The 12574-nt window shown below is 35.6% G+C and overlaps 1 protein-coding gene across 2 annotated transcripts in view; it reads left to right on the top strand.

Annotated features, from left to right (window-relative positions):
• The window catches only part of PIGF (phosphatidylinositol glycan anchor biosynthesis class F), a 34416-nt gene that overhangs the window by 3219 nt on the left and 18623 nt on the right, over window positions 1-12574 (top strand). For both annotated transcript variants that reach the window (XM_010337454.2, XM_010337455.2), the window contains exon 4: window positions 619-735. In XM_010337454.2, coding sequence (XP_010335756.1) covers window positions 619-735 — 117 coding nt within the window. The remainder of the gene's footprint in view (window positions 1-618; window positions 736-12574) is intronic.

Genomic DNA, 12574 nt, shown 5'->3' with positions numbered 1-12574 from the left:
TAGTTTTATATATATACACTAAACTAACAGGTTTTTGTTTTTCAGATGGGAGGGAACAAGACCTTTGTAATGGAAAAGGGTGGTTTCTGTCTAATCCATTTTAAAGTAGAATGAATGTATCTGGCACAGTAGTTCTCAAAATGTGGTTTTCAAGCTAGCAGCATCAGCATTTTATCAAAATGCAAATATTCAAGCTTCAATCAGAAACTCTAGGGGTAGACTCCCTCCATCTTTAGTTTATCCAGCTCTCCAGGTGGTTCCAATATATGTTAATATTGAACCACTAGTTGTAGAGAAAGTTCCAGAGACTATTGAGGAGAAAGCTAACTGTCTAGAAATGGATTTTGTTTCTTTTTGCAATGGAAGTCTCAGCATGGATCCTAGGGTCTTGAACACTTCTGAAATCTATGATTAAAGCCAAACATTTGCTAGATTGTTTTTTAAAGCTGCATGTTGGTAGTAAAATTATTTATAGTCATCATTTTGGTGGCACTCATGTTACATTTCAAAGGTAGAGCATAAGAAGAGATTTTACATTTTATTTATGTAATAAAGATTATGTATGTGTATGTTTACCGTTAACACTTAAAAAATTAACACATCTTTTTTTTTTTCTAGGTTGGCATTGGAAACATTTTTATTTGCAGTTATTTTGTCTACTTTTACTACTGTACCTTGCTTATGTTTGTTAGGACCAAACCTCAAAGCATGGCTAAGAGTTTTCAGTAGAAATGGGTAAGTTTTAATTTTATATTATAATGATATTTGAAATTTTAAAAAAATTAATGAAGTATTTTTCTATTCATGTCAGTTTGCTGATTATTCTCAGTGTTTCTCAGTGCTGATGGTGCTCAGACATGCCTTAAGGGGTCACTGCAGTTGGACTGGGGACAGGGCAGGCCCTCCCTCCAGGTTAACAAGATCTGCTCTGCTTTTTTCTGTATAGTAGAATTGCACTTAGCCTTTTGTTTGTTTTTTTTGTTAAAAAAAAAAAAGGAAATTTAAAAAATTTCTGCTACCAAAAGAAAGCTTTGAAAACCATGGTTCTGGGATAATTTGGCACTGTGATAAAATTGCTATGAATAAAATTTCTTACATTTTATAATGTAGAAGTGGGGTCCACAATCTAAAAATGTGTTGTGTAACAATGATAATTTCTTGTTTAGCCTTTTTCGTGGTAAGAGAGAGCAAGTTTTATGGGATTTCATTTCCTTGGTGTCTGTATATGTTTTCAGCATGGTTAAGTTAAAACTTAAACGTCTTGAAAGTCATTAAAATGATATGCACCAGAAACAGTGGCGATCTAGCTAAGAAAGCCAGGTTATCTGATTCTGTCCTATTTATCACCCAGCAGCAAAAACTTCTTCAGCGCTTACTCTGTGCTCTGTGTTACGCTAAGCTATGTGGATTCTGAAGTATAAGGAGGATTCTTTTGCTGAGGAGCTTAGGTGTTCAGGGACAAAAATGAAATGAGCAAATAATATAAGATTACAATTGTGTAAATTCAGCAATAAGTGCTGTAGGAACTCAGAGGTGAGAGAATTGCGTGAACCCGCGAGGCAGAGGTTGCAGTAAGCCGAGATCACACCACTGTACTCCAGCCTGGGTAACGTAGTGAGACTGTGTCTCAAAAAGGAAAAAAAGGAATTAGTACTGTTTGTTCTCTCTTGGAAAGATCTTCTAATATTCATAAAGTCTGTAGAAAACAAAAGTTTAACAACTGAAAGCATTTTCTACATTGTTACCATAATATCCCAAATGGAAATTAATTTCTTTTAAACTTTTAGTTTGAAATTTTTCAACAGTGAAATTAGATCGAAATCATATTAGTTTAGATTAGTGATTTCTCGAGCTTTCAATTCTACATCTAATGGTGTATTTGAGGGATACTGTCATGTGATTTTACAATTACTTCTATTATAATGTGGCATGTATATTCCTAAAGATCACTACACTGTACAAAAGGGCAATGAAAACCACAGAGCTTATGGGAAAGATGGGGTTAGAGCATAACACTGAAACAATTCATTAGTGACAGGTAAAGAGAAGATGGGAACTTAATAAAAATGGTAGCACAGTTTTACACATGTTAAATGTTAAGAAATAACAGGCATACCTCATTTTATTGCTTCTCATTTTATTGTACTGCTCAGATATTGCTCAGATAGTGTTTTTTATGAATCGAAGGTTTGTGGCAACCCTGCATCAAGCAAATCTGTCATTTTTCCAATAGCATGTGTTCTCTTCGTTGGAAACTCTCACAATAGTTCAAGCTTTTTCATTATTATTATATCTATTATGGTGATCTGTTATCTTTACTGTTACTTACTATAATTGTTTTGGGGCACCATGGATCATGCCCATATAAGATGGTGATCTTGATCAATAAATGTAAATGTTGTATGTGTTCTGACTGCTCCACCTACTGACATTCTCTCACACTCTCTTTCTTCTCTCTCTCTCTCTCTCTCTCTCTCTCTCTCTCTCTGGTCTCCCTGAGATACAAAAATATCAAATTTAGGCCAGTTAATAACCCTACTATGGCCCCTTAAGTGTTCAAGTGAAAGGAAAAAGTATGTCTCTCACTTGAAATCAAAAACTAGAATTGATTAAGCTTAGTGAAGAGATTAGGCTTTCAAAAACTGAGATAGACTAAAAGTGAAGCCCCTGTGCCAAATAGTCAAGTTATGAATGCAAAGGAAAAGTTCTTAAAGGAAATTTAAAGTCTACTCCAGTGAACACATGAGTGACAAGAAAGTGGAACAGCCTTATTGCTTATGGGGAGAAAGTTTTAGTGGTCCAGACAGAAGATCAAACCAGGTACTACATTCTAAGCCAAATCCTAATCCAGAGTAGGGCTCTAACTCTCTCCAATTCTCTGAAGGCTGAGAGAGGTAAGAAAGTTACAGAAAAGCTTGAAGCTAGCAGTGGTTGATTCATGAGGTTTAAGGAAAGAAGCCATCTTCATCACATAAAAATGCAAGGTGAAACAACAAGTGCTGAAGTAGAAGCTGCAGTAAGTTGTCTAGAAGATCAAGCTAAGACCATTGGCGAAGGTGGCTAAACAACAGATTTTTAATGTAGACAAAACAGCCTTCTATTGAAAGAAGATGCCATCTAGGACTTTTATAGTTAGGAGAAATCAGTGGCCAGCTTTAATGCTTGACAGGCTGACCTTCTTGTTAGGGACTTGTGCAGCTAGAGACTTTTAAGTTGAAAACGCTAATTTGCCATTTTGTAAATGGTAAGAATTTACACATTTAGAGTTATGCTAAATCTACTTTGCCTATATACTGTTAATGGAACAACAAAGTCTGGATGACAGCACATCTGTTTATAACATGGTTTACTGAATATTTTAAGCTTGCTGTTGAGACCTACTGCTCAGAAAAAAAATAAAAAAACAACCTTTCAAAATATTGCTGCTTATTGACAATGTACCTCATCACCCAAGAGCTCTGATGTACAAGGATATTTATGGGTTTTTTTTTTATGACTACAACACAAGATCCATTCTGCAGCCCATGGGTCAAGGAGTAATTTTGATTTTTCAAGTCTTATTATTCAAGAAACACATTTGGTAAGGCTATAGCTGCCATAGATAGTGATTCCTCTGATGGATTTGGGAAAAGTAAATTGAAAACCTTCTGAAAAGGATTCACCATTCTAGATGTATGCCATTAAGGACATGTGTGATTCATGGGAGGAGATCATAATATCAACATTAACGAGAAGCTGATTCCAGTCCTTGTGAATGACGTTGAGAGGTTCAGGACTTCAGTGGAGGAAACCACTGCAGATGTGGTGGAAATAACCAGAGAACTAGAATTAGAACTGGAGCCTGAAGATGTGACTGAATTGCTGCAACATTATGATAAAACTTTAACAGATGAGGAATTACTTCTTTTGGATGAGAGATAAAATGGTCTTCTGAGATGGAATCTACTGAAGATACCATGAATATTGTTGAAATGATAACAAAGGATTTAAGATGTTACATAAACTTAGTTAATAAAGCAAAGCAATGGCAGGGTTTGAGAGAGTTGACTCCAGTTTTGAAAGAAGGTCTGCTATGGTTAAAATGCTATCAAACAGCCTGGCATGCTACAGAGAAATCTTTTTGTAGAAGGAAGAGTCAATTGATGCAACTGACCTCATGGTTAAAATTTCATTTTAAGAAATTGCTGGCTGGGCGCAGGTGGCTCTTGTAATCCCTGTGTTTTGGGAGGCTGAGGCAGGCAGATCACTTGAGGTCAGGAGTTGGAGACCAGCCTGCCCAACATGGTGAAACTCTGTCTCTATTAAAAATGCAAGAAAAATTAGCTGGGCGTGGTGATAGGCGCCTATAATCCCAGCTACTTGGGAGGCTGAGGCATGAGAATTGCTTGAATCCAGGAGGCGGGTGTTGCAGTGAGCCAAGATCACTTCAGTGTACTGCAGCCTGAGTGACAGAGTGAGACTCAGTCTAAAAAGAAATTGCCACAGCCTCCCCGACCACCCACCCTGATCAGTCAGCAGCTATCAACATCAAGGCAGCACCTTTCACCAGCAAAAAGATTACAACTTGCTGAAGGCTCAGATAATCATTAACACTTTTTAGCAATAAAGTATTTTTAAATTACGTACATTTTAAAAAACATAATGCTAAAAATGAAAAAAAAAATAATGCTATTGCCCACTTAATAGACTACTATATAATATAAATAACTTTTATATGCACTGGGAAACCAGAAAATTTATATGACTCACTTTATTTTACAATTTGCTTTATTCTGGTGATCTGGAACCAAATCTGCAATATCTACAAGGTATACCTGCACCCAGATATTACAGTAATCATGGCACTTTTCCTCGGAAAAGGTTTCCTTGGCAAAGGTTTGCTTCTGGAAGTAGACATGAGAAGGGTTGCCTGTTGTGAGTTATTGTGAAGTGGTGAGATGGTTGTTGGAAATCTGAGGGAAAACGATCACCAGATGTGAGTGTGTGTGGCTCATGACACGTAGTAAACAGATAGCTGGGAGATGGGTATTTTTAAAAACAGTATCGAGATATAATTCACATACCCTATACATCACCTATTTAAAATATATAATTCAGTGGTTTTTTTATAACCACTAATCTACTTACTATTTCTATAGATTTGCCTATCCTGGAAATATAAATGGGGTCTTGTAATATGTGATTTTTTGTGACTGTCTTCTTTTACTTAGCGTAATGTTTTCAAGGTTCACCTCTGTTGTAGCATGCTTCAGTATTTTGTTCTTTTTTGTGGCTGAATAATATTCCATTGTATGGATATATACCAAATTTTGTTTACCCATTTATCAGTTGATGGACATCTGGGTTCTTTCCCCATTTTGGCTGTTGTGAGTAAGCTGCATCAAACATCTCTGTACAGGTTTTCGTATGGACATACATGTTTATTTCTCTTGAGTATGCCTAATAGAGTGGGATTCCTGGGTCACACGGTAGTGTTAAGGGTTTGAGAAGCAAGCACCAGTTTTTAAACTCTATAAAGCGCAGTTTGGTAGCATCTGTAAAAATTACAAATATACTTCTTTGACCCAGCAATTCTACTTCTTGGATTTTATCCAGTAGATATTATACTTGCACACTAACAAATTGTTGAATATATAAGATCACTTATTTCAACATTGAAAACAACCTGCATATCCTTTAGTAAGGGATAGGGTTAGGATGAATTTAACCCACCCTGTGAAGGACTATGCATTTTTAAAAACTAAACACATGAAAACAGAACCTCCCCCGCCAAAACAAAATTCTTTATTTACTGATATGTTAGTGGAAAAAAGCAAGGCGAAAAAATGTGTACACGATGCCATTTATGTAAAGAGTTGTCTTTACATACCTGTATATTCTGGAAGGAACTGAGAAAACCAGTTGTCTCTTGCAAGGGAATCTGAGGAGGTAGAGGACAAGGTGAGGAGACTTTCCACTGAATATCTTTTGCTATCTTTTGAAATTTGAACCACATTAATGTACTACGTAGTCAAAATGAAAGTTACAGTGAATTAGATTTTGCCAGTACTTCTTGGTTATGGAAAGTAGGCCTATATCAGGAAGTTGCTAGATTTCTCTGATGTCACCTAGACTTCGGTAGACTACAAAAGTTGTCCTTCTAAAATTTCCAGCATACTGGGGAACAGCTTAGTTGCCAGAGGACAATGGCTAAAAATTATCAGTTTGTAATATAAAACATTTTATATAATACACATAGCACATGACATGAAATAGCAATAAAGCAAAAATGTTTTAATAACTTTTAAAGCATTTTTGTTATAGTGTTTCTCAGAGTAATCTAGTGAGATACTTATTTTCACCATTTTCTAGATTAAGAACCTAGAAAGCTGGCAGGTTAAGTGATTTGCCCAATTCTGTAGCCAGGAAGTAGTAGAGCTGGGATTGGACCAGATCATTAGATGGTGTAGAAGTTAGACAACTCCAGTAATTGAGGGTCAGAAAACAGGTTCTTGCCCTGTCTTCACTACTTAGTGGCCAAGTGATCTTAGACAAGCTACTTAACTTCACGTATCCTTATATGTAATATGATTAGAATAAAACTAATATGTACTTTGCAGGACTATATTAGAACTGAGTGAAATCAAATAGTACATAAGAAATGTTTGTTGAATGGATTAAAAAATGTCAGGGAGCATTTTTATATATCATACTTCCAATCCTTATTGCAGTTTGTCTCAGCATTTCTTCCTAGTTTAGGTGACACCAAGGAGTGCAGTGCATAGATAACTATGGAGGAGGGCTGGTTTTTTCATTTAATTTAATGTGAAGTTAATTTGAACTTTGCTATAAAAGAAGAATTTAAGTCTTTGTGTTTCTATCATACATTAGAGTTAGTTCACTTTCTTCTTAGTACTTTTATGATACTTCCAAAATGTCCTATAGAAAGCATGTCAGATTTTGAATAAGCTAGGAAATAATTAGATTAATTTGTTGAACATGAGAGTTGGCCTTCTTAAATGTTCACTTTAAAGCAAAAATATTTAAAAATTCAAAGATTGATAGTGATAATATAAAATATTCACAAAAAATTACTAGTTAGACTGAAATTGCCTCAATATGTAGTTAGCATTACTCATTGAATCACAACTTTATTTTTTAATTTTTACTTTTGTGTGTGTACATAGTGGATATATGCATTTCTCGGGTACATGAGATATTTTGATACAGACACAATGCATAATAATCACATCAGGGTATTCAAGCATTTATCTTTTGTAGTATGCTTGTACAAGCAATCCAATTATACTCAGTTATTTTTAAATGCACAGTTAAATTATTGACTATAGTCACCCTGTTTTGCCTTCAAATACTAGATCTTATTCGTTCTAACTTTTTTGTGCCCATTAATCACATTCTCTGCACCCCTACTTCCACTACTATGCTTCCCAGCCTGTGGTAACCATCCTTCTACTCTCTGTCTCCAAGAGTTCAATTGTTTTAATTTTTAGCTCCCACAAATAAGTGAGAACATGCAAAGTTTGCCTTTCTGTGTCTGGCTTACTTCATTTAACATAATGACCTCCAGTTCTGTTCACATTGTTGCAAATGTCAGGATCTCATTTTTTAATGGCCTAGTAGTACTCCATTACTCCATTGCATGTATGTACCACATTTTCTTTATCCATTTGTCTGTTGATGGACGCTTAGGTTGCTTTCAAATCTTGGCTATTGTGATTAGTGATGCAATAAACATGGGAGTCCAGCTATCTCTTCAATATACTAATTTGTTTCTTTTGGGTATATAACTAGCAATGGAATTGCTGGATCATATGGTAGGTCTGTTTTTGTTTTTTTTGAGAACTGATCTCCATAGCGTTGTACTAATTTACATTCCCAGCAACAGTATATGAGAGTTCCCTTTCTCCACATCCTTGCCAGCATTTGTTATTACCTGCCTTTTGGATAAAAGCCATTTTAACTAGGGTGAGATGATATCTCATTGTATAGTATTGATTTGCATTTCCTCTGATGACCAGTGATATTGGGCACCTTTTCATATACCTGTTTACTTACCACTTGTATGTCTTTTTTTGAGAAATGTCTATTCAGACCTTTTGCCCATTTTTTAATCGAATTGTTAGATTTTTTTTCCCCCTATATGTAGTCTGGTTATTAACCCTTTGTCAGATAGATAGTTTGCAGATATTTTCTCCCATGGGTTTTCTCTTCACTTTCTTCATTGTTTCTTTTGCTGTGCAGAAGCTTTTTAACTTGATGTGATTCCATTTGTCTATTTTTGCTTTGGTTGCCTGTGCTTGTGGGGCATTATTCAAGAAATCTTAACCCAATCCAGTGTCCTGGAAAGTTTCCCCAATGTTTTCTTTTAGTAGTTTCATAGTTTGTGGTCTTAGATTTAAGTCTTTAATCCATTTTGGTTTGATTTTTGTATATGGTGAGAGTTGGGGGTCTAGTTTTCATTCTTCTGCATATGGATATCCAGTTTTTCCACCACTGCTTATGGAAGAGACTGCTCTTTCCCCAGGGTCTTTCCCCAGGGTATGCTCTTGGCAGCTCTGATGAAGTGAGTTTGCTGTAGATGTATGAGTTTACTTCTGGGTTCTCTATTTGTTTCATTGGTCTATATGTCTGTTTTTATGCCAGTACCATGCTGGTTTGGTTATAATAGCTCTGTAGTGTAATTTAAGTCAAGTAATGTGATTCCTTCAGTTTTGTTCTTTTTGCTCAGGATACCTTTGGCTATTCTGGTTTTTTTGCAGTTCCATATAAATTTTAGGATTGTTTCTTCTATTTATATGAAGAATATTATTGGTATTTTGATAGGGATGGCATTGAATCAATGGATTCCTTTGGGTAGTATGAACATTTTAACAATATTGATTCTTCCAATTCATGAACGTGAAGTATCGTTCCATTTTTTGTGTGTCTTCTTTAATTTCTTTCATCAGTGTTTTATAGTTTTCATTGTAGAGATCTTTTACTTATTTGGTGAAGTTAATTCCTAGGTATTTAATTTTATTTGTAGCTATTGTAAATGGGATTTTTTTTTTTTTTTTTTTTTTGAGACGGTGTTTCACTCTTGTTACCCAGGCTGGAGTGCAATGGCGTGATCTCAGCTCACTGCAACCTCCGCCTCCTGGGTTCAGGCAATTCTCCTGCCTCAGCTTCCTGAGTAGCTGGGATTACAGGCACGCACCACCACGCCCAGCTAATTTTTTGTATTTTTAATAGAGACAGGGTTTCACCATGTTGACCAGGATGGTCTCGATCTCTTGACCTCGTGATCCACCCGCCTCGGCCTCCCAAAGTGCTGGGATTACAGGCTTGAGCCACCGCACCCGGCGTAAATGGGATTTTTAAAAATTTCTTTTTCAGATTATTTACTGTTGGCATACAGAAATGCTACTGATTTTTGTATGTTGATTTTGTCTCCTGCAGGTTTACTCAATTTGTTTATCAGTTCTAATAGGTTTTGGTAGTCATTAGGTTTTTCCAAATATAAGATCATGTCATCTACAAACAAGGATAATTTGACTTCTTCCCTTCCAATTCGTATGCCCTTTATTTTTCCCTCTCATCTGATTGCTCTAGCTAGGACTTCCTGGGTCACAACTTTAATTTCAGATAATTCTATTACTATTTGAGGAGGTTGTACAAAGTACATGAATAGTACTTGGTTGTTTTTTTTTTTAACTCAGTAATAATTTAGAACAGAAATTAAAGTTTTAATTTGAAGTTCTTATACTGTAGTTCTAATTAATAAAAAGTTTTTAAAATACCTTGAAGTATCAACTGAAAATTTTAGAGCTTTAAATATTGTTATCATTCATCCTGTGTAATATGTAAAACAGTAGAGTTTTGTGTGTATTTTTTTTTTAAGTTAAAGATAGCCCTTTTAGTATTGAAATATGACTAACTCAGATGTTCAGTGTGAACAGGCTAAGTTGAGCTGGCATTTCATCTCAATTAGTGTTGAATCAATACAAATGTTTTATAATACTTTTAAGTGAAATAACTTTATATGCTAGTTTTTAATGTATTTATTTACATGTTTATAGAAAACTTATGTTGAACAGATGATAATCATATGAAGACTGAGAACACTAAAGCTTTGAGCTTGTGAACTGTGTAGGAATTACATCCTACCAGTTAAGGATCAATTCTGATGCTATTGAGATTTTACACATAATTAAAAGACACTACTTTAACAGGATTTCTCTTTACAGTAGATTTTAAGTTACTCCAGGAAAACAAAATAAAAGAATGCTATTATAAAGAAACTTGAAAGTAGAAAAGTCATTTGGTTTCTTAAAATATTCTGCCAACTAGGCCGGGCGCGGTGGCTCAAGCCTGTAATCCCAGCACTTTGGGAGGCCGAGGCGGGTGGATCACAAGGTCGAGAGATCGATACCAACCTGGTCAACATGGTGAAACCCTGTCTCTACTAAAAATACACAAAATTAGCTGGGCATGGTGGCGCGTGCCTGTAATCCCAGCTACTCAGGAGGCTGAGGCAGGAGAATTGGCTGAACCCAGGAGGCGGAGGTTGCGGTGAGCCGAGATCGCTCCATTGCACTCCAGCCTGCGTAACAAGAGCGAAACTCCGTCTCAAAAAAAAAAAAAAATATTCTGCCAACTTCTTATTGGTATACTTATTAAAGAACATACTCAGTTTGTACTAATTTAATTCAGTTGTTGCATTGGCAACAAAAAAAAATTTTTTTTCATTTGCAGACTTTCTTATAAAGGAAAATAATAATCTGACTACACACGTGTATTTCATTGAAGCTTGAATTATTTTATGCCGAATGTTTAAGTTAGAACCAGATCACTTTTGGTGAACTAAATAGATTCCTGAATAGTACTAAACACAAATCTTGCCAAGAGTGGTGATCTTGCCAAGGTGAAAACATTCAGTAAGAAAAGACAACAGGCCTCTTTTTAAAGTCATCTTTGTACTGAAATAGATTTTATATTGAAACAACCACTGTGGACACTAAGAGTGAAAATATAGTGAATGACCAGAGATTTATTCATATAAAAAGTAGGTAATTTAGCATGAATGTGGGCAAAAAATATTTAGTGGCAAAGAGGCATTTGTTTTAATATTCAGTGGGGAAGGGCCTGGCACGGTGGCTCACGCCTGTAGTCCCAGCACTTTGGGAGACCGAGGCGGGTGGATCACAAGGTCAAGAGATCGAGACCATCCTGGTCAACATGGTGAAACCCCGTCACTACTAAAAATACAAAAAAAAATTAGCTGGGCATGGTGGTGCATGCCTGTAATCCCAGCTACTCAGGAGGCCGAGGCAGGAGAGTTGCCTGAACCCAGGAGGCGGAGGTTGCAGTGAGCCGAGATCGCGCCATTGCACTCCAGCCTGGGTAACGAGCGAAACTCCGTCTCCAAAAAAAAAAAAAAAAAAAAAAACTCAATGGGGAAGGAAAATGTTTATATTAGAATTTTGTAAAATATCTTTAGCCACTAGGAGGAGTTGTACAGTGTCTCTTTTTTAGATGAAGAGATTAGTAGTTAAAAAATTAAGTCTGTTTAAACAAACACTATTTTGATGACAGCCTGTTTGAGCCATGAGTACTCTGAACAACCCTCAGGTGCATGATACAGTGTCAGTAGGCACTCAGAATGGTCTGTTTACTTCAATTAATATTTCATGTAATGAATTCCAGTGGAGTCAAATAATTTGGACGGGTACTTGGAGCACATTGTCATGAAGATTGATCTGTAGCATTGCTTTAGGCACTTTTTAAGTTTGTTCACAGAGAACCATTTATTTATTCTCAGCCCTCTTGACTTTGCATATATTCCTTAACTTTGAAAAAATTAGTCAATAACAGTGGAATTCAAATAACTTTATTATGGAAACTTATAAAATGAGAGTAAATCAATGTCGGTGGTGCTAGAAATTAGTTAATAGAAAGGAATTTATCTATTTCATTCTATCTTGTCTGTTACAAAAGAATGTACATATATGTTTGTAATAAAAATTCAAATAGAAAAATAGAGAAAGTTAAAGATTCTAGCACTGCTATCATAGAGGCAATGAACGATTACTAGCTGATTATATATGTTCTTCCAATTTTGTAATTTATATATAATTTTAAAACAAAATAGTTAAACTAGTCATGGGTTTATAACTTTTTCCCCCCACTAATGTATTATGAACATCCTTCTCTGTGTGTGTATAATCAGCCTCTTCTTGCATAATATCCTTAGCCGGTATATCTCTATAAGTAACACAAAATTTCAGTATGTATTAGTTTGAATAATAAGGAAACTGATTATGTCACGTAACGGAGGTTGGATGGTTCTAGATACAGATAGTTAGGGTATGGGTATGCTTCTTACTGATTCTCCTTGTTATTATCCTCAGGCTGGTAGTGAGATGGCAGCAGCTTCTCTTCTTGAGTTTTCCTAATTGTTGGGAAAGACAGTGGGATCATCAGTATTTAATTAATTAGTCTAATCATCAGGGTTGAGATGAATGTTGAGCAATTAATCATCATTACAAGTATTCCATGTACTGTGATTTATTTAACTAATTTCCTATTAAAGTTT

Source organism: Saimiri boliviensis, chromosome 1, assembly GCF_048565385.1.
Source record: "Saimiri boliviensis isolate mSaiBol1 chromosome 1, mSaiBol1.pri, whole genome shotgun sequence".
In the NCBI taxonomy this organism is placed as follows: domain Eukaryota; kingdom Metazoa; phylum Chordata; class Mammalia; order Primates; family Cebidae; genus Saimiri; species Saimiri boliviensis.
This window is presented reverse-complemented; position numbering and strand designations above follow the sequence as displayed.